General features: G+C 34.3%; 1 protein-coding gene across 3 annotated transcripts in view; it reads left to right on the top strand.

Annotated features, from left to right (window-relative positions):
• Nucleotides 1–282: 282 nt before the first annotated feature.
• The window catches only part of MTMR1 (myotubularin related protein 1), a 35,889-nt gene continuing 13,718 nt past the window's right edge, over nucleotides 283–22,453 (top strand). Inside the window, exons 1-14 of one of the 3 annotated variants that reach the window (XM_085319620.1) lie at nucleotides 283–384; nucleotides 3,613–3,636; nucleotides 5,820–5,870; nucleotides 7,178–7,253; nucleotides 8,193–8,287; nucleotides 8,498–8,605; nucleotides 9,036–9,137; nucleotides 9,858–9,941; nucleotides 10,384–10,533; nucleotides 10,883–11,071; nucleotides 11,564–11,749; nucleotides 14,422–14,628; nucleotides 15,990–16,082; nucleotides 20,999–21,112. In XM_085319620.1, coding sequence (XP_085175746.1) covers nucleotides 7,208–7,253; nucleotides 8,193–8,287; nucleotides 8,498–8,605; nucleotides 9,036–9,137; nucleotides 9,858–9,941; nucleotides 10,384–10,533; nucleotides 10,883–11,071; nucleotides 11,564–11,749; nucleotides 14,422–14,628; nucleotides 15,990–16,082; nucleotides 20,999–21,112 — 1,374 coding nt within the window. In that variant the 5' untranslated portion in view covers nucleotides 283–384; nucleotides 3,613–3,636; nucleotides 5,820–5,870; nucleotides 7,178–7,207. The remainder of the gene's footprint in view (nucleotides 385–3,612; nucleotides 3,637–5,819; nucleotides 5,871–7,177; nucleotides 7,254–8,192; nucleotides 8,288–8,497; nucleotides 8,606–9,035; nucleotides 9,138–9,857; nucleotides 9,942–10,383; nucleotides 10,534–10,882; nucleotides 11,072–11,563; nucleotides 11,750–14,421; nucleotides 14,629–15,989; nucleotides 16,083–20,998; nucleotides 21,113–22,453) is intronic. The other 2 variants (XM_085319621.1, XM_085319622.1) reach the window with 2 other exon arrangements.

Raw genomic sequence — 22,453 nt, 5'->3', positions numbered from 1 at the left:
AACTGATATTTTAATAAGTTTCTGGGATTCTAATCACACTTTTAACTTACTGACAGTACTATACCTCAATAAGTTTTAGTAAAATTAAATTGTTTTCCCTAATTTGATCAGCAAAATAGTTCTACATTCTGCCCACTAACATTGTAAAAATCAGAAAGCTGATTTTCATGTTAGTGATCATTTATGGTCCTATTTTCTAGTTGTGTTCAGTTGGTATACTATTGTCTGTATAAATTTTGATTTATTGCTAAATAACTTGAAATACTCTGTTTTTCTAGCCCTACTGGATCACATGTTGAATGGTGTAAACAGCTGATAGCTGCAACCATATCTAGTCAGATTTCAGGGTCTGTCCCATCAGAAGGAGTGTCCAGAGACTATAGGGTAAGTGACCTGAGGGGTGCAAATTGGTTTATTTATGATGAAGGTGTGAATGATCAGGAAGTTCCTTGCTACCTTGATTGTCAGGTGTTAAGTCCTTAAGCGATATCTGAATGTTCCAGAACCAGAAGCATTTTGGAATGGATCTTCTGCAACTGTTGTGTGCTTTTCTGCATACTTAGAATAGTGGTGTTGAATGAAAAGCAATAGAGAAAATTAAAACTCAATGTTTTAAATAAAATAGCAAAAGTTAGTTGTCCTTCCTGTTCATTATTACATAGAAGTTTTCAGTAAGATAGATTAATTAGATGTTGAAATGTTTTCTGTATTCTGAATGACACACTAGAACTCAGCTTTTCAGATTTCACAGAGAATGAGTGTGTCCTTGCTACTCTGCCAAGAACATACATGATCTTTTTTTTTCCTTATGTAAGGGGTTTTGCCAGAGACAGACAAATTAATGCCACTACCAAAGAATGTACCTCCCCACCACCCCCCGACCCAGCAACGTTTCTGACACTGAAGTAATGGTTGTGCATTAAGCTTTACCTGACAGGATTCATTATGTTTTCTTACCCCTCTTCTTTCAGGCTCATTTACTGTTTTCTATATATGCAGAGAGCCTACTGAACTATCAAGGGTAGAGCATTGTCAGTTTTCCTACTCTTACAAGCAGACAAAAGTCTCACTTGTGTTTCAAGTCTCTTTAAGAAACCCAAGCTTCTGTTATCTAGACCACAAAATGTGCCATCCTTTTTCTTCCTAGCTTTGACAAGTAGATTTATGGTCTTCATGGAAAAATGGGCGATCTTTATTTGATCGTTTCCTTTTTGCTTTTAAATAGGGTATAATTGTATACTAATGCTCTCTGTGTTTAAAAAATTTGAATGTTGTCTAGATACAGTGTATTTTAGCTTCTGTGATTGCAGGTCAAATTCAGCTCAAGCCTGTAGATGAATCCATTAAATATATTTGGTCTTAGCCTGTTTAAGAATTCACCTCACAGAGATTGTCACTATATTGGCATGGTCAGCAGCTTATACTCATAAAAAAGGGTAGCGCATACTATGGCAGCTGAATTGCAAATGTCTGCTTTGGATCAAGGCTAATGTCTTTTATACAACATTGTAGGAAACCTTACATTACAGCTGCCAATGTTGTATTTGCCCTGTAGATCAAGGACTTCATTTTAGTAAACTCGAAATACAAGCTTGGTATTCAGTTTATCACTTGAGTTACAGTGCATTCCTCTGGTGTAGAGTGCTTTTTTATTCTACATAATCTGGTTCTCTACTCCAGACTTATCTTGGATGTTACTTAAAAGGACTGAGTCTTTCGAGGCCTAATTAAAAAATTTTAACTTAGAAATGAAAGAAAAAAGGTTGAGCCTTTCGGAATTCCAAAATTTTATGAATAAATTGTGTTTAGCATCTTTCATTGGTATGATTTAGACTCCTGAGTTTGTGTATAATACCATGGAATGTTTTATCTTAGAATATTTACATTCAGAATGAGTATCTTGCGATGTGTTATGTTTTAGGAAAGGGTTTCCTTTGCACTTAGCTTCTGTGGAAGTTTAGTTGTGCAATCAGTTGCTTGGTCAGTACCACTAACATGCTGATATATTTCCAGAAAATCTCTTCAGTGTTAATTCATTCAGTGTTAAGAAAAACCACTAAGCCCTAATACTTAGGAAAGAGGGGAATTAAATTGGTTTATTTGTAAGTGAAGAAACTCTCAAACACCAACTAAAACTAAGAAAATTACAAGGAGGTGGTAAATAAACTTTCTTGTGTAGATACTAGACTTTCAAAATTTTAATTATTCAGTAATTTTACTTTCTTCTTTGGGTACTGCTAATCGTGCCAGATAATATTGATTTGTGTATGACTTTCTCACAGTGAGAACATACTTGATTTCTGCTGTGATTTGCATAATGTATCCGGTTTTGTCTTACACTTTTTGGCAGACGTTTGGTGTCTGCGTTTATAATTTTCATTTCATGTGGTGTCTTACAACAATGGGAGAGATTTGTTTTCATCATCCCACTTAAAATGTTTGTGATCAGATATTGGCATTGTCAAGAATTTCAAGAAATTAATGCTGGTGGTTCAAGCTAATTTTCTTGAAAATTCTGCTTCTTGTTTAATATGTGTATATGTTCTTATACACATATTATTATTAACCTTATTATTAATGTGGGATTCGTACACAAAAAAATATTCCAAAATGCCCATTTATACAGTTTGATTTGAGACATCTTTCCCTCTTGATGTACGCTTGATCAGTATTCTGTGCCTTGATTACCTTTGATTATGTCGAATTGTTGCATTTAAAGAATATTTTATATCGACTCAGGAGCTTCAGGTAGAGCAGGATGTGTTTGCGCCTGTGGTTGATCAGGCTGTTTTGTTGCTTTCTGCTGGATTTACCAGTAACTTTTTTGTTGTTTCAGTCACTGTATTTGCAAAAACAGGTAAAATGTGGTGTCTTGTATCTCTTGGTGACTTCTATGTTACTCCTCGTTCCAGAAACTTAATTCACCAGAATGTATCTGGGGAGGAAAAAATCAAAAGGAAACAAAGAGGCTGCAAATGGAGTAGTCAATACTAAAGAACCCAGAACTAGCTCTTTCTTGCTAATCTTATCGTAACATGATTTAACTGTGAACTCTGATGTATCTTCTCCAATAGACAGCCTGGGGAAAATTCTTGAAGGAAGACTTCATATTAATGGAAGTTTCTTAGTTTATGGTAGCTGAACATAGACACCTTCAGAAAAAGAGTTGAGTTGTAGCTATCCTTGTTTTGGCACTTTAATCTAAAAGATACAATGATTATGTTTCGCAGCTATTAATTGCAGGCTTATTGTATTTTGCTTGGAAGGATTACCAGACTCTTCTTTTTTCACAGTAGCATATTGTAACTGGATAAAAGAACGATTGGAAGTAATTTTTTCAAAAGAGCTTGACTTCTGTTTCATTACTAAAATGAAGTGGACAAATTGCTTTCAGAGCAAAGCAGTTCTGTAAATGGGAGCTACTGTATCTATATGTTTTTTGGGGGTGTTTGGTTTTTTTTGTTTTTGTTTTTGTGTGTTTTTTGAAATCTGACACTAATTAATATGCTTGGAAGTAGAACTCTTCTGAAAATTGATGAAATAAGATGTAGTATCTTTAACAAATCAAATCCATGCATTTTGTTGGATAACATTATATATTTTAACTAACAGGTATACAGGAGGCCTGATATACGGGTAAGATTACCTTTGGCTAGCAGTAAATGGCCTCCTACCTGTTTGTCTTTTGTGCTGTGTGAAAGCTTGGTGTGTCAAGCGTTCTTCTTTACTTCATTAATGGTTTTTATGAACCAGTCAGATCATTTTGCTATGCAGTGCAGCAGCTTCTTTGCTGTAGAAATGCTTTATATATGTTACAATGTTTTCATGAGCAGTAAAAGTCAGTGTGTGAGATAGCAATATATTTAAATTATGTTATGAACGTGCAGTACTAACTTCATTTTTATTGCATTAATGTTGACAAAATGGATGCTCACAGCTGCAGCTTACATGCTTTGGACTACAGAGCGCTCTATTAGCAGCTTAAATGTGTTATATCTGCTAAAAAGTATTAGTGGTAAAAACATTATGTCTTTGTCTACCCAATTTAAGTAATATACCAATTCGTGCTTGCATTTGTACGTGTTCTACATGAATTGCCCAAGTCCTACAATGGAATTGAAAGTTAGAGTTAGACACCACTGCAATGACCTACATGTTTTTATGATTACTTTAGAGACTAGGGCTTACCCATTGTTCATTGAAGATACACAAAAAGTCTGCCTTGTTTTCTTGTCCCTCTCACTTAGTAACATTTATGAAGTGAGAAATCATCTGGATAGTATTCTGACGTTGTTTGTGAAATGTTTCTAAAGCTTTTGTTCAAACAAAGGCCTCTTGTTCAGTCTCAAATCAGGACATCAAGTCTGAATGATTTCTTTTTCTAATCGGTTGTTTACATATTTGAAAATGATGTGTTTGGTCCAACCATATGAACCCACAAATTGATTTTTTTGTTTGTTTATAGTAGATAGCTCTTGAAATAATTGGTTTGGGCTGAGTAACAAAATTTGATTGTTTCCCTTCAGCTTTTCCTAGTTCTTTGTAAAGATGTCTAATCTTTGAATGATCTGATGTGCTTCTTTCTCTTTCATTTAATTCAAAATCTTCTGGTGTATTCTTTTGTCCTTCTTCCAGTTTTCTTTCAGAGAGCACAACATCTAGCTTTAATTCCAGAAGCAACATTTTTTATGGTCTGAATTTTTCAGAATTCCATTAAGACTTAATTGTTAGGAGACCTTTATCATTTGAACATTTTATTATTAATTATAAATTTTTATGTTCCTATAGAGTCCAAGTTATCTGAAGATACCTAAAGTCTTTTAAATTTTTCTCTTTTGAGGGATCTGTAGAAATGTTGTAAAAAGAAAATTTGACTTCAGCAAACAATTGTATACTTAAACTAAGGCTATCTTGCGTTAATGTGAGAAGTTTATTGCATGTGGACTGGAAATAATAGAATGTCACAAACACAGCATTTCTCCAGGAAATACTGAAGGAAGTGTGAAGGAAAACCTTGGCTAAATGTATAAAAACAATTACTTCATAGGAACGAGTGACACTTTTGCTTTTACCTAGAATGCATAGGGACCTTATGTTTATTAGAGAGCTTTAATTCTTTTCAGGATTTGCCCCTAATATTGTAGAAAAAATCAAATGTAAAAATGTGAATCATTTGAATATTTTACTGTCCAAATAATTTTAGGTTCTGTAAGGTTATTGAGTAGGTTTCCAACAATAACACAAGTTCCTGGAAAAATAGGTGATACTAAAACTGAGCTGAACTGAACATTGAACTGAATTGAACATGTTTTACACAATGTAGTGTTTTTTAAATTGTCTGAATGCTTCTATTTGACATTGAACTATCTTGTCCTTGAAAGACTGCATGAATTTTCCCCTAATCCTACCATTGCAAGTTGTACTCAATTTCTTCTGTTTATGAGCATGTGGCATACTTTGAATTTGTTTTCTTTCTTGTAAGGTTGCTTGTCTGAAAAAGACAGTACATACTTTTATGTTTCTGCATGCCAACCAGCACTGACTCCTGTGGGAAGAAGAATCTAATTTTCCATTTTGTGTACTGCCAAATAACATAAAGTGGATATTTCTCATAACTTGGAATCTTTTCTGTGGAAAATGGTTTGTGCCAGGAGTGGAAAATGTTGAATAACTAAACTGAAGTTGAAGTATATACTGTCTCTTTAAGGCAAAAAAAAAAAAAAAAATCAGAAAAGGAAAGATTCTGTCCTTTCACCTGTTGTCTGCATGTTTTTTCCTGTTACTTCTCTCTTTCCCTATTGCTGCCTGATGCAATGCAGGAGAGTCAGGATGGACACAATGGCTATCATTCTGAAGCAGAAGCTGATCAGGTGGCAAGTTTTACTCGCCTTTCATTCATTAACTGTGTAGCAAGGTACTATATACTAGTACTTTTACAGTACATAGAAGTCTTATAGATCTTATTAAAAAGAACCACAGAAGGCGTTGGATATGTTAATTGGTATCTGCTAGGTAGGTTTTTTCTGTAATGTCACGTAGTCTAGATGGTAACACTGCATTAAGCCCCAATCTAACTGAGCACACTTGCTCCTCTGTGTAAGTATTGGCTAATTCTCTACATGTCATCTTTGTCTGTGATTTGGTGCTAAATGCCAAATTATGTTAGCTTCCAACATAATATAAAACAAAAAAACAATTTAAGTAGTTCTAAAACTACTTAATTATGATTTTTTTAAGTCAAGCAAATTGTGCAGATTATTTGTTTGGAAATGAGAGCTGTAATACAAAGGAAGAGTATTGTTTATTGTAAAATATCCTGTTACATTTGCTCTCAATTCAAGATGTAAAAAATTGAAACCTTAAGATCTCATCATACTGATCTGAGAGAGATCACTTTCTCACATGCTCCTTAAAAGTCCCACAACTTTTTTGTTCTAAAGTGTTTAGTGTGTTGTAAATCTTAGCTGGCAACTAAGATCCCAGAGAATCAGGCTTGTATCATTCAGGAATGAAGCCACTTTTCTAAATGAAAACTAGTAGAACTTGCCCTTATTTTAAAATCACTGTCTGTTCTTCTGTATTTCATTGTTACCTTGTTCTTAATCTGACCTTGTGTAACCAAAATTCCGATAATAGTCCTCTTCCATAACCTGTGGCACTCTCAGTAGGGTATTGATTCAGGTAGATTAAGGTGCAGTGTTTCTGATATCTTGCTATCAAAAATATGGAGTTGAAATGATAAGTAAAGCTTCTGCCATGTAGTTCTTAGATAAAAATATTTAAATGTTAAATGTTCAACATTAAGAATAGGAAATAATTTAATATAAACTTTAAAATATTCTTGAGTACATAAAATACAACCTGCATTTAGGAGAAGACTGACATTATTAATTGCAGATTTGGGCTGATAATATTGCTCATATTTTGTATGCCGTATATGTAGCTAGCATGTGAAACTAATTGTTGCATAAATGCTTAGTTACTAATGTTTATGTCTGTGTAATATTTAAAATATCAAGCTTTGTCTTTTATTACGGCACTGTTTAATAGAGTTTTGCTTTGGAAAAAGATACACTTGTGTTCCAGTAATCTCATAGTAAAAGCACTTTGCCTCAAAATGTATTGATGTAGTACAGATGAAAAGTGAGATTTACTCATGGTTTTGAATTTCTGCCAGGCACTGCGGGATGGAAACAAACTAGCACAAATGGAAGAGGCTCCACTTTTTCCTGGAGAGTCGATCAAAGTTATTGGTAAGCATACTATTAAGTAGTACATTGAATACTATTATATCATTAATTTATTCATAAAAGAACATTATTTATTCTTAATAGCACATTATTTACTGTTGTGTTACTTTAGTTTTTAATGTGATTTTTGGATTAGCAGGTTTGATGTGATTTTTTTTTTTGTCTTTAAATCTAAATGTGAGCCTGTAAGGTAAATCAATTGACTTGTTCTATATAGATGGATTAATTATTTTCAAAGGTTGGTTTGTTCCGTATAGACAGATTAATCACGTGGTTTGTATTTATGTTAGAGGTTTGCCAAAGATTCTCCATAGATTCAAGCACTTTAAAATTCTGATAGCAAAGAGGATGAAATTATGTAAAACTTAGTATCCAGTTCTTAATGGCATCTTTTTTGCTTTGTTCTGCGATGGCAAGCTGCGTGTTAACAGCGTAGTATTTGGCTAGAGAAGAATGTTAACTCTTTTAAACAAATTGAAATTGAAGATAAAGGCATTTCACTGAGTTACTCTGAGGTCAGTTGAATACTCTTCAAAATTAGCCATTTGTAAGTCCTCTCCCAGAGGAGGTGAGTGAAGAGTGCTTTATGCCTCAGGGAAGGGACCAGAGCTAGAGCAGCTAAGAATGCCAGCAGGGTGCCAGACTTACGTTACTTGCTTGTCCTTAGAGCACTGCACATTTTCTGAGTCCAGTCCTAACTGCTCAGTAGTTTCTGAGCAGCAATGAGGCTGAAGAATTTGATTATTTTCAGTGTAGAGAAAAAGGTAGCTCTTTTCAATTCTAACAGTATTTGAAGAATATAGTTCTGTATACAGTCGTGTATACAAGATCAAAATCATGTAGTAATGTGGGCCTGAAAAAAAATCTTGTTATTTTTAATAGATTTTTATGGAACAAATATCTATAATGGTGAAACTAAGCTTTGATTGATCTGTTTTCCAGCTAAAGATGTTATGTATATCTGTCCATTTATGGGAGCAGTCAGCGGCACGCTGACAGTGACGGACTTCAGAATGTATATCAAAAGTGTTGAAAGGGTAAGACTTTTGCTATCTATCTCCATATTTCTTCCAGGAAGAAATTTTGCTGAAGTAGGTTTCAGAAATGCCACAAATCTGGTATAAATGAAGTATGATGTTCCACAGAAGTCTATTAAACAGGAATTATAGATGAGACTAGTGGAACACAAATAATAGAAGATTATGTTTCTCCTAATGTAACTAAATTAATCTGTGTTTAAATTTCAGGATCCACCTTTTGTTGTTGATGTACCCCTTGGAGTAATAAATAGAGTTGAAAAAATTGGAGTACAGAGCCACGGGGACAATTCATGTGGCATAGAAATAGTTTGCAAGGTATGGCATGGTGCAAATCCATTCATTTTGATTTCATTTTCATTAGATCCAAGTATTTTGATTTAATATTTATTTTAGAAGCCTGCATGCATGTGCGCTGTTTTTCTGTCTGTTCTGGTCCCTATTTTGAATCCTACTTCATTTAAATAGTGTATTTCAATTCCTCTTGTGATACTATGCAGTATTAAACACTTCTGGTTTTTGTCACAAGATGGAATTCAAAGGAAGAATGGCTTTTTTTGTAGTACCTAGGAATTCAGGTGACAATCCTAGTCATCTGATTAAAAACCCTTAACTCTGTTCTAATGTGGGTTAGATAATATCAGATATTTAGTGTTATATATGTGTATGTATGATTTCCTTAAGCATTATTCTGCTTTTTTATTACTTTATTAACATAGGGCAAAATAATGTGACTTATTTTTGACAGGATATGAGAAACTTGCGGCTTGCCTATAGACAGGAAGAACAGAATAGATTGGAGATTTTTGAAAACCTTGTAACACGTGCATTTCCTGTTTCTAATGGGCTGGTAAGTTTTAAGATGTAAGGCTGTCTGTCTCTGTTCTCTTTTTGGAAACTGTAGGCGGAGAAATAAAAGCACTGTGTAACAAACATTAAAATGTTGATTCATGAAATGCATTACAAAGCAGGAAAGCTACTCTGACCCTGTTTCCTTTTTGCATTCATTTATAAGACGTTATGCTGGGTCGTGTTGTCCCTAAAGTTAGCTAATTTGTACATAACCACTGAGTTTAGATTTGTGTAATGTTGCTGATTTAAAATACATGTGTAGAGAGACAGACAGATAAACTTATCTTGAGCAATACGTGATTCAGTCTAGAAGTTCACTGCCTAAAAAAGTATAGGTACAATTAATTAGTCTTCTTATTAGTTAGCTGTGAAATGTTATTTTGTTAAATTTTCTGGGTAAGGAACTGGTTGGGAGGTGGAGATCAGCCTTCTCATCCTGGCTCTGCCATTGATCTGTTCTGTGATCACAAGTAAATAACTGCCTCTCAGTGCCTCTGTTCTCATTTCTTGGTTTTGTTAATTAGGTAACATGCACTTGAAAGAAGAAACTGTTATGTTCTAACACAGTGTTGCCCAGTCTTGGTAGGCGAGCTTAGGTTTAATGTTAAAGAGTTTTAAAAATGTTTCATTTGAAATTTTATAAGGTTCCCTATTTTGAAGCTTATTGTGCTTACATCCCACTAAATAGTAATCTATGGCTTTGCATTGTTGTTTTTAGCCACTTTTTGCATTCAACTATAAAGAGAAATTTGCTGTTAATGGCTGGAAAGTGTATGATCCAATGGCAGAATATAAGAGGCAGGTAAGTTGCACAAGTACCTAGTGTATTGTTTTTCCTGCCAATGCCCCTTCCACACAAAGCCATTTAAACAAGAAAAAGTTTTTAAAGAAAACTCAGAATTTTTAGTGCTGGCTCTAAATAGAGCCTTGCCCAAAATTCATGTTTAGATAATGAAACACAAGTGGCCTGACTTTGAGAGTGCTGCACACTCAGAAGTGCTGCTAAAATTGACAGAGATAACAGGTACTTAGTACTATAGCAGATATGTCTATCTTAACATGCATTCTCAAATCCACATTTTCCAAGTGCCGTTTTTGAAAATAGAGATGCTTTATTGAAATTTGTTTTTGAGTAAGCGTGATTAAATAGAAGAGTAACCTTAGTTTGTCACTGTAAATCTATAGTCTTCTGGTTGCAAAAGTAATATTTTTATTTCACTGTATGATGTTTTACTTTCATACAGGGCTTGCCCAATGAGAGTTGGAAAATATCCAAAATTAACAGCACCTATGAGCTTTGTGATACATATCCTGCTATTCTTGTTGTGCCAACCAGTGTAAAGGATGATGACCTCTCAAAAGTGGCAGCATTTAGAGCAAAAGGAAGAGTTCCAGTAAGTGAAACTTTCAGGAGGAGGTATAAAGGCTTTTGTATTTGTAGCTTATACAAATTAACAGTTCTCTTAGGTTTTTATAATGACAGTGGGCCCAGTTCTTTCCTAAAAATGGAGCAAAGAAAGAAGAATTAGACTTACTGTGTTTAAAACTGAAGCAAACTACTAGATTTAGGTTCAACGGTGCTAGTGTGCTGACAATATCGTCTTTCATCAGTTTATCCTGAACTTTGCATTTGTTGATTTGCCAGGAAATTATGCCGTGTAGGCAATGTGATTATCTAATTGCACTATGGCGTGCTGTCTTTACATTGTTGTAGTAAGCTAAAATCTTTTTCTTTAATTCCAGGTATTATCCTGGATTCATCCTGAGAGCCAAGCAACAATAACACGATGTAGTCAACCATTGGTAGGCCCAAATGATAAGCATTGTAAAGAAGATGAAAAATATTTGCAGACAATAATGGATGCCAATGCTCAATCACATAAACTTATCATCTTTGATGCCAGACAGAATAGTGTTGCAGATACAAATAAGGTAGGTTGGTTTTATAACTAGCATTAATGGATATATCTTTGTTATAAAACTGAAGATTACACAAGAGATAAGGATAAAGAGAACTTCATGGGAAAACAGATGATGAAAGGTATCTAAAAAGTGTGTGGGAAGGAAGGTGAGTTGTTTGCAGCATTTTGGAAAGGCTGGCAGGAGTTCAAGGCAACATGAAGGTAGACTTGAAAAATGATGCACTGATCCCCATAGAAGACTACCAGATTGTGACTGAATGTATCAGTAGTGAAAAGGGGAAATTTTGGCGATGTCTTATTAAATGCAGCATATTAAAATTAGGATTTATTTCATCTATAAAAAACCTAGTGCTTTTTGGAAAAGCGAGTGCTAAGAATGTTTATTTGTGCTAAAATACTTTCTCTTCAAAAATCCTAAAACCTGACCAAAATAACTTCTTTGAATTTATACCGAAATATAATGTACATGTTCCTTTCTTTGTTTTTACCTTTTGAATGGCAGGCAAAAGGTGGAGGATATGAAAGTGAAAGTGCCTACCCAAATGCAGAGCTGGTTTTTCTGGAAATACATAATATACATGTAATGAGAGAATCGCTGCGTAAACTTAAAGAAATAGTTTATCCTACTATTGATGAGGCTCGATGGTTATCGAATGTGGACTCCACGCATTGGTTGGAATATATAAGAGTAAGAGACTTTTGATGTGAAAAAACAATTTTTTTAACATTTTTACTGCTGAAATTTTGTCTAGATTTAGCTATGTCTTTGATCAACATAATCTTGTAAAAAAGATTAATTTTAATATGGTCACTTAGTATTTTAAATAAAGTATGTATCCATTCCATAGTAACATTTTCGTATTTCAGCTTACGTGTATTGAGTTAAGTAATGAGTTAATTCCTGATAGTACAGTATCGTATTCAGTGTTGGACAACACTTTATTCTCCTGAGAGAGAATACTTGTGAGCAGTCCAGGGTTATCCCTGCTTTTTGGAAAACTGCCCTGAGAACTTCAGATTATATTTGAACAACTGCCAAAGACCTCAGTTTAAATTCTACAACCTTTCTCATCCTTCCCTCCTTCAAAGCAATGTTAATGATCATGCGTTGGACACCTACATTTTCATGGGCTGTTTATAGTTTGTACTTTACTGGGTTATAATCTGCTGTGTTATTTAACATAATCTTAAAATAAATCACTATCATATTCAGTTTTACAGTCTGTTTCATTAACCTCTGAAATGCTTTTAGAATAGATTATTTCAGTATCACATTCACTCCTCTGTTTATGATGAATATGGATGGAGAGAAATATGTTTTATTAGCAATTGGCTCAAATGTCATTCATGCAAAACATGTTTTGGGTTGCTCATTAGTTTTATTCCTCTATTACTGGTGCTTGCTAATTTACGCAGAAGAACCAGTAGAGGGAGCAAGTACTTAAATTAAGAATTAAGCAACTATTACGATGTTTTGGTAAAAGTTTAACTTTCTTGTTTTCTTAACGTTGGAATATTCTAAAACAGCTTTGGGAATCTGAATATCTAGAAACCATTTCTTATCAGTCTGGCTTTAAATATAATGGTCTCTTTGTAAAAGTGGAATTTTTGGGCCCAGTATTTGCCTTTCTCTGTCATCAGCTTCAGTGGGGTTTCTCAGCTTAGAATAGTAGCAGAAGTGGGCCTTTATATCACCGTTTCACAGGTGAAATTAGCGTTAGATATGGGAGTATCCTGGGAGGCACCAGTAACATTCTGAGCTTGTGAAGACAGCAGTACAGCATGAGTTGAGTCACCTGCTGCTTTTTGCACAACAGGGTGTTTCCTCATGTTCTCCAAGTTATCTTCTAAGTCTTTTCAGAGGAAAACTTCTACTATTAGTTATTTGTAAACCAATTACCATTTTCTAAATGAATCAAAAGCCAGTTATTCATTAGTAGCTCTAATTAAAATACTGTGGTGGTTGGTATATTTTGAAATATGTATAAAGAATATTATTATTTTGTGGAAGAAGCTGTTCATTTTTTAGAGACTTCTGTCCAGGGTAGAATATAATGCTTCATTTACTCCACAGACATTTACTGAACAATGTAAGTCATTTTTCCCTTCTTTCATTCTTTGCTTGTTGCCTGTCTACTCTGTCCTTGTATTTTCTGCAGTATTCCTCCACAGGCGTCTGTATTTAGGGCAATATAAAGTGAGCTACTGTATACCTGTATATTACACAGATTATTTTTCTGCTTCTATTGAAGACCTTTTAATACTTGCACCTTCTCAGTATAGGAGAACCTTGTCTGTAACTGAAATAACTGGCAATTAACTAGTTACAAGCTCTATTCTCTCATACAAGCTTTTGTATTGTTTCTGAGTATTTCCATCCTGGCATGCTTCATTTTTGCCATAAAATACATAATTGATGAAAAATTGTCTCTAAAACATGAACAGTCTTTTAAGACTGGGCTTGTGCAGAGTTGTTACAGTGGCCACAGGCTTTTCTGCTTTCCAGAAGATGTTTTTATGTGCCGGAAAAGGGGAAAATGCAAGTATTTTACAAGATTTCATTTTCTGATGCTGGAATGCGAGGATAGGAATCTCTTCTGTGCTACAATTTCAACTGCTTTTCATGTATTTCTTACTGCCATGGCAGGCCGTGTTGTGGAGACAATTCTTTACAAGAGAGAGATTATTCAAGCTTAAAAAATCTAAATAACATCTTGAGAGAACAAGACTGAGAATTCTGGGGGAGGAGAAGAATAATAAATTCACACAAGTGGTCTCAATCCTGTGCGCGCTCTATCCGTATGCTCCCCAGTATGCATCTCAGCCCGGGTTATTAATGGGCTGCCTGTGAGATGAATACTTTGTGTATACTTCATGCGCTAACAAATCAGCACAGACTCTCAGCCAGCAGTCTGTTTTTGTTTGGGTTTTGTTTTGATTTTGATTAGCTGGATGGTTTGTCCCTTTCTCTAATCGTAGTAGAACTGAAAGCTGAGGAAGAAAGAGTGATTGTTTGCTGTGAGAATGACTTCTGAAAACATTGAACTTACTCTTCAGCCTTCTGAATAGGTTATAATTGTTTCTGTTTTCATAATGATACAGACTTTCAGATATAATTTAGTGCTAATAATAATGGAGAATGGGTAAAGACTGTCTCCTGGACAACAGATCACACGTTATTTAGGAATTGGTTTTTTTGTACCTCTATAAGTTTGTGTATCACCATTTGGAATTAGTGTCAAGATGACTATATATTTAATCTGAAAACTTGAAATATAGTAACTCAAGATGATAAAATTTAACTTTTTTTGTAGAATTTTGGTTGGTATTCAATATGCTTTTTTGTTTTTGTTTATTTAGATGCTTCTTGCTGGAGCAGTAAGAATTGCTGATAAAATCGAATCTGGTAAAACATCTGTGGTGGTACATTGCAGTGATGGTTGGGATCGAACTGCCCAGCTCACTGCTCTAGCTATGCTTATGCTGGACAGCTATTATAGAACTATCAAAGGATTCGAAATTCTTGTAGAGAAAGAATGGATAAGTTTTGGACACCGATTTGCAATGGTAAGCTGAAAGAGTTAATCTGCAGTTTGTCACTTTCATGTTTTTTTGTTTTGAATAGTGTATTTTCTCATCAAATTTTGCATCTTAGTTACTATTTGTAATAGTCGTTTGGTGGTGTGGGTGTGTCAGATCACAACTAAAGGAGGATTGAGAGCTGTTCCTTTTTGACAGGAAACCTGTGTGAGGAATGAGTGTAACTAATACGAATTACATAAGAATGAAGCAGTTTAAACCAAATAGTTTAAAAAAACAACCAAACAAAAAGCCCTCCAACTTTTTAACGAGGAAAAGGGGTTGTAACACATTCTGTCATCTTTAACAATCCTATGAATAGGAAAAAAATTCAGGTGTCCAGTAGGTAAAATCTCTGGAGCCATTACTCTGATTTGAAGTCATAGTGTTTGTTTAAAACATAGGCTAGTGGGCAGTTAGGACATAAATTACTATGATACTTCATTGGCTTTGACTTTAACATGGTTTAAGTGAAATTAGAAGTCATTATGGCTGGTGGATGTGGAAAAATCATTATTCCACTACAGTGTTAGTAAATAGCTTCTGGTTTTGCCTGATAGCAGAAACAAACAGCTGTGCACTGAAAGATGGAGAAAAAGCAGCTAGGTAGGAGTTCTTCAGAGGAGTATCTGAATGTTCATAAGCTCCATTGGCTATATTATCCATGGCATTTAAAGGACAACGTAGTAGTCTTCGAATACAAGCTATGCCTTCTCTATTTCGGCAGCAGCTGAGATGAAAAGCTGTGTCTAAATAGTGAAAACAGAAATTTAAGAAAGATGCAAAGGAAGAATTTTCCAACGGTAACAATAGAAAAGCAGTAGATTAAGCTGCAAATTATTCTTAAAGATATTCAGTGATGGAGACTATACCACCTCCACAAACAGTTGTCTGTCAGAAATGATCGAAGTTGCCTCATGATATCCTCTCAAGATTCCTTCCAGTCAGCATTTTTCTCTGCTTCTGTAACATACCCAATTCACATCATTTCCTTCTTGATGGATGAGAGAGTGTGCTAATGAAATGATGAATGATATAATCTATTCCAGAATATGACTATATTTGGAATTTTCAAATTAACGTGCATTTGAAGGTTCATTGGGCCATTCACATGAAAAAACAGTTGTTCAGACCAATGGGGACAGCTCTGTTGTCTGAATGCCTTTCCAGCCCTGCCCAACAGCAAAGACATACCCATAAATTAATATTGGGATGCATTTTTAGTTGGTGGGAAAATACTTGTTGTGCTTATTTTTGGGAACACATTTAAGAGTTACTGAGCTTTGAAGTGTTGCGATGATACTGTAAATACGCTAGACTGAAGTGAAAAATTTTCTTCTGACTTTCAGCGAGTAGGACATGGAGATGATGACCATGCTGATGCAGATAGATCTCCCATTTTCCTTCAATTCATTGACTGCGTTTGGCAAATGACAAAGCAGGTAAGATTCCAATGAGTATATTCCTATGAAGTCTCAGTCTTTCTTTTGGAAATGTAATTCATGTAAGAGACCACACTTCTCAGAGCAGTAGCATGTTTAGATGAAGCTGCTTGCACTATGGCTGCGCAGTGCACATGCCGCAGGGAAACTTTTTGCTCAAAGTGAAGGACAAAGAGCTAGAGTAGAAGTATTAACTGGAGACTAAAATGCCAAGAATTCTTTGTGTTTAAAACAGACTTTCCAAGGATTGTCTGATTAAATAAATGAGGATTATTGAGAAGATAAATAATTTGTATTGCCTTTTCACTGATGGTGTAAGTGTTCATATGGATTTATATTGTGCTTCAGAGACAGCAAAAATGCAGGCTGAGTATGAACTGAGGATTGTTCTGTGTGTCTCAAATACAAAATCTAAGTTGATGCTGGCACTGCGTATGCGTACAGGAGGATATTTCTAATACACTAACCTGTTCTCAGATAGTTTTCTAATTTCCACCACTATTTTTACCTTTGAATCAGGGAGATCTTTGCAGCTGGTGGTATCTAAGGTGTCAAAATAATAAAATTCTCCAAATTTTCACTGCTGTTTTAGATTATAGATGTGCTTTAATCTTAATTTTCTTCTTGTTTTGTCCTCCATGAACATATACTTAATATTTTAATGTGCTTTTGTATTGCTATTCTTTAGTGTGGTTACTAAAATAACAAATTAAATTATTATTTCCAAGTAATTTAAAAGTGCTTGGCTCTTTTTTTTCCTCTATATTTTTGTTTGTTTTGTTTTGTTTCTTCCCCTGCTTAAAGTCTAATATAGATCTGTGCTATTATGGTAAAACCTGTTATATAAAAGTCTATGTAGTATGTGATTTGATTTGAGGAAGGGAAGGTAAAGGTGTGGAATCTTGTATGATGCTAGCACTCCCAGATCCTCAATCATCATCTTCTGAATGTGATGCTTATAAGCTTACTTACATTTGAAACAGTAATTTTCTGTGTTTTATGAAAACTCACATGTTACAATGCTGGACGGTTGTCCAGAGTCCCTGGAAAACTTTCTCCTTTTTTATATCTATATTTCAGCATTAATATGATGTTGAATATCACTGGAGAAAATAAATATTGTCCTTCTCTAAGGAATGCTAAGAACAGTAGCAAAGAGATGCTGTTCTAAGCACCTGGTAGGAACAAAAGTTCTCTTGGGAGATCCTTAATTGAGAGCAGTCTCTTCTATTTTTGTGATGTCCCTTGCTGCCTCCTATTTCTTCCGATAAACAGTTGAGTTCCCTCTAGTTTGAAAGAAAAAAAAAAAAAAAAAAAAAAAAAAAAAGGAGGAGGGGGCGCGGGGGAGCAGGAGGACATGGAACATTTTGCCAATACCACATCTGTTCAAAACCTGGATTCAGAAACTGTACTGAAATTCATGAACAGCAATGACATTGAAAAATTATTAATGTTACAGCAGGAAAAATTGAAACATCATTCTTAGAGTTCTTGCCCACTTTATTTTCTTTTTTAGCTGAATTCAACACCTAGAGAATATATGTGAAGACTGTGATTACCTTGACTTGGGTTTGGGAAGACCAAGATTCTATTTTACCCCTCTGTAAAACAGTACTTGTAAAGTAGTGCTTGTTTTGAGCTTTAGAATCTATGGTAAATCTATGTGAAAGGCAAGGGCAGGGCTGAAAGCAAGCAAATTCTCTTTTTCATGTTCTGAGAATTACATTCTTTAAACATGCAGCTTAATTTAGTGAGAGCATCTCCAGCTTCCCACTAGGGTACAAATTTCTGGATGGCTTCAGAAAATGAAACTTCATCCTTGACAGCTATTTATTTTCCTGTGTTTTTTCCAGTCTTGATAACACATAAAATACAATAATAGAGAACTTGAGAGAAGTGTAACGATAGCACATTTTTAATTAAAAGAAAAAAAAAAGGCAGTGATTTCCCCTTTCTGTTGATTCTGATGGTTTTGAATAGTAGGTCTCAAATTGGAAAGCTCGCAAATGATCTGAAGTATTTCAAAGAGATGAAATACTGATGCCCTGTTAAAATGAAACAAAACTAAAATTTGCTTGTAATATTATCGTTCAAGTAATATCTTCCTACCTTTAGTATACAGTACCTAATATGAATAAGATATGTTTAAAATTGGTAGAAATTTGCATCCTGCTTTTTTTTGTTGTTGTTTTGTTTTTGCCAGATGTCATCTGTTAACAGACCACTAATGAACAATGCATTTCTGGCAAAATATGAATAAAGTGCTCTTAAAATATCTGGTGTTCATTGAAGTTAATTCAATTCAATTCCACAATCATAAGAATTATTTAGCAAGTATTTCAACTATTTCAACTTTCAACTACTGTAGTGCAGAATGAGTTTATTAATCATAAAATTCAAAAGCAAGTTTATTTTGCTTGGCTCTGAATCAGATGCTGCTTGACATTGTCAAAGAAGCAAGTGAATTCTTCTGGTAAATACCTCCTTTACCACAGAATCCAGTAGCATCAGGTGAGAGATTTTAATGACCCGTGTATTCTCTCGCAATTAGTGGATTTGACAAAAAGGAAATTTTCATTTGGGGAAATTTTCCACCTGAATCTTCAAACAGATGCTAATGGGCTTGGAACTACAGAGGAAAGAATTTTTAGGTCAGTGATTTTTCAGCAGCAGTAATAGAAGCTTTACAGTCTTGATACATCAGTTCCAACAGTACAACTCTTGTATCCAAAGATGGGGTTTCAATAATGTGCTATCACTTATTAATAAATTAGTCAGAGTGTAACCACTGATGTATGGAAGTTTGAATATGCTTCACTGGCTTAGAATAGCTGCCATGTTGGTGTCCGTCTGATTAATACGGACCCATCACAATGCAGAACCCTAATGTGACAAGGCTCATTAAGTGTTTTCGGTTAAAGAGAGTCCCTTTAGGAGAGGCTTTGTCTTCAAAGTTATTTCCAAATATCACTTTGGACCTTTGCAAATTAGTTTTGTTCTCTGTATCTGGTTGCTGCGTTGGATTGGAAGAAGGAGACTGAGATCTGAGACCCATTGGATTTTGTCCTGCCTTACTTCGGCAGACCTACGTAACAAATTCTGTTTATATATATATATATATATATATATGTTAAAAAAATACATTTTTTTATAGATCATAGCTGTGATGTTAACATGGGCATGTTGTTGTTGAGTTTTAGCTTGATTTACTTTAGGAAATGCTGTTAGTCATAACTTTTGAACATAACTGAAAAAGAAAATTTGATCTGAAGTTCCTGCGTGTTTTATGAAAACAAATAGCTGGGTAAAGAAACGCAAATTGGTAATTTGAGAGAGAAACCTCAGTGTAAGCTCACCATACTATTTGACACTGAATAATCCGCAGGAAAGTCACAAGAAGGAAGGCTTCATCTATTCCATATAAACAATTTTTAGTTGAAAGTTGCTGTATATAGTTGCTATATATCTTAGCTTTAGAAGCTTTGGAAGGAGGATGTTTTTGCAATGTTTAATTTCAATCAATCTTCTAATGCAAGAACATTTCTTAAAATGTAGATCCTTCTGGTTTTAATAAATGCACCACCCCTGTGCTACTAACTCCTTACTTTCAACGCAAATAAACATTTGCCCTTCATAAATCACAGATGACATTGAAAAGGGCTTTCTGGATCCGGTAGTTCATCCCAAGTCCCAATGACCAGTTTATTTCTCCTAACTATACTTGGGAGTTTTTTGTTTCTTTATTTAACATAGCCTTTGATTCACTCAGAGCCAGTGTGTCATGGATAACAGAGCCCAGTCTGCTGCTTTCTTCATACCTGAAATACAGACTTGAGATTTCTACATATAGAAGGAAATTGTTCATCATGAATCTGTAACACCTCTTTTTAGCCTTCTGCAAAGATCTACTGCTTTAGTTCAAAATGAACAAAATTTATTTTATCTGTCCTGAAAATCACTCTCTCAAAACATTCGCGTTCAAGGTAGTGAGAAAAACGTTATTTAAAAATTTTTTCAATCTTCTTAAATTTTTTCTTACATGTTTTACATTCAATCTGTATTTAAGATTGTTGTCATACTGAGTGCAGTTATTTTGCACTGTCAAGCTGTTGTCATACATAGTCCTGTTATAAAATTTGATTAAAGAAGGATCTTTCCCATCTGAATAGGTAGCATGCAGTTTATTTCTTCTTTTATGATTTTTTTGAAGCACCACATATTAAGATATGTCTTGAAAGTTTTGTGTTTTCAAATTTTCTGCATTTTTTCTAAAATGCATAAGGTAACCTTTACTTATGAATAAAATACCTAATGGTGATCAGTGGATTAACAGTTTTTTCATTTCAGACATATAGGATTTATGTTCTAATATAGAAAGAAGAGGGATTAGAGGATTATTGTGCATAGCTGATGGTAAACTGAAGGGGTGAAATAGAGAAAAATAACCTCATTTGGATAGAAAGTGAAAGAAATATTTTAAATATGTTAAGCGCACTGTATATGCAGTGGTTTTTATTATGCATTATGCCTGTTCTAACATTACTTGTGTTAGAATAGGAAACAAAGCTCTTAATGTTATCTCCCCCCCCCCCCCCCAAGTGATTTCTTGTCCTGTAACAAGACACAACATATGTCAAGGCCAGTGTTTTTGTTGAGTTACAACAGGCTACTCTCAATTAGAGTTCCTTATAATGAATTGCTTTGTGTGAAGTGTGTAACTCTGTGCAAGTTTCACTTCAGCTAGTGATTCTGTGCCTATATTTTAATATACTTACATAATGAATATGAGGTTTGTATCTGAGGAATATTATAAAGAAATATATGGGTGAAATATATTAAAGCACTAGGAATTACTGCAATTATGAGTTTTCCTGAAAATAGTTATTTGAATAACTTGACCAAATTTCTCATTTCAGTTTCCTGCAGCCTTTGAATTCAATGAATTATTTTTGATCACCATTCTGGATCACCTTTATAGTTGTCTCTTTGGGACTTTCTTATGCAACTGTGAAAAAGAAAGAGTGAAAGAGGTAAATAACTATTATAATTCACATTCTTAATCTTTTGTTTTTATACAGAAGTGCTTAGAATACAAGACCAAAGAACTTTTAATCTGCTTTTTGGATACATTTGTCACAGACTTAAAAAGCAACCTGGATGTGAAATTACGATGGTGTGAGAAACACGTACCTCATACCCCATTATGAAATGAAGTACTGCTCATTTTTCTTTAATTATTATGTACAGCCTTTCTGGGTTTTGTTTCTCTCAATTCTATAAAATCCTATTTCAGATATGTTTAGCCAACATACAGAATTTTAAATATGCATTATCAAGTAATGTTACTTTTGCTGTTCCCAGAGGAACTCCCATGGATGACTTTGCAGGTCACTTTAGGACATAATTTGATGGAATTTATGGTTGAAGATTAAGGGAAAATTTAAAATATGTAAATGAATGAAGTCAGGACTCTGAAGTACTTAGCATTTGGAAGTAATAGTTTAAAGAAGAACTTATTTTTTAATACTCCAAGTATACTTTTACTTAACATCTGGCTTTTTTTTTTTTTTTTTTTAATACTTCCTGTTTGTGTTAAAGCAAGTAACTATTCCACGGTATATCTGGCTTTGTTATTTTTGTGGTTTGTGTCCCTGCTTCTGTAGGTGAAAATTGCAGGCGTATACCACAAGATGGAGCTAAGTAACGCATTCTCAGTAAATGTATGGTTTCCAGATAGCTTTCCTTCATGAGTAAATAGTCAGATGCAGTTCTCAGAGAAATGTAATTTAAGACACAGCAGTAGTAGAAACACATGCTTTACAACACTAGAGGAGTGTAAAACTGTAAAATGGATCTGATTTAAGTTCAGATTTTGAACTTTGATCCAACCATGTTTATGGTGATTAGATTTTATTTAAGTTTCAAAAGTGCAAGTAAAGTTAAAATCAGCATTTTAAAATATGATACTTAGATATATAGGAGTAAATAATGTGGATGGGAGAACAGAGTAATTATTTTCCACAGATGCTATTTTAGATCTTTCGAACTATATATTCTCTTATTCTCTTAAATTCTGATTTTCTTTTCAAAACGTATTTAATTTTAAGTCTTTTTGGTTACTGTGTAACCATAGATTCCAGTGGCTGTAGGCATTTCTGTTAAGTTATGAGTAGTACAGCCTTTTTTTGCTCAACAAGACCTTGTCTCTGAAAATAATATACTTGATCTCCTTTCTCAGTTGACTATGAGAGGGAAGAAAAGTTAAGTTTTGCTAATGTTTTAAGGCCATTTAATGACCAGGTGTTGGAAATGTTTTCAGAGGGCTTGTCATTTTATAGTAGATAAGGTAATCTTCATAGAAGAATTAACTG

This window comes from Rhea americana, unplaced genomic scaffold, assembly GCF_003343005.1.
Source record: "Rhea americana isolate MKP2758 unplaced genomic scaffold, rheAme1 scaffold_6, whole genome shotgun sequence".
NCBI lineage: Eukaryota > Metazoa > Chordata > Aves > Rheiformes > Rheidae > Rhea > Rhea americana.
Note: the sequence above shows the minus strand (reverse complement) of the source record. Positions and strands in the feature narration are given on the sequence as shown.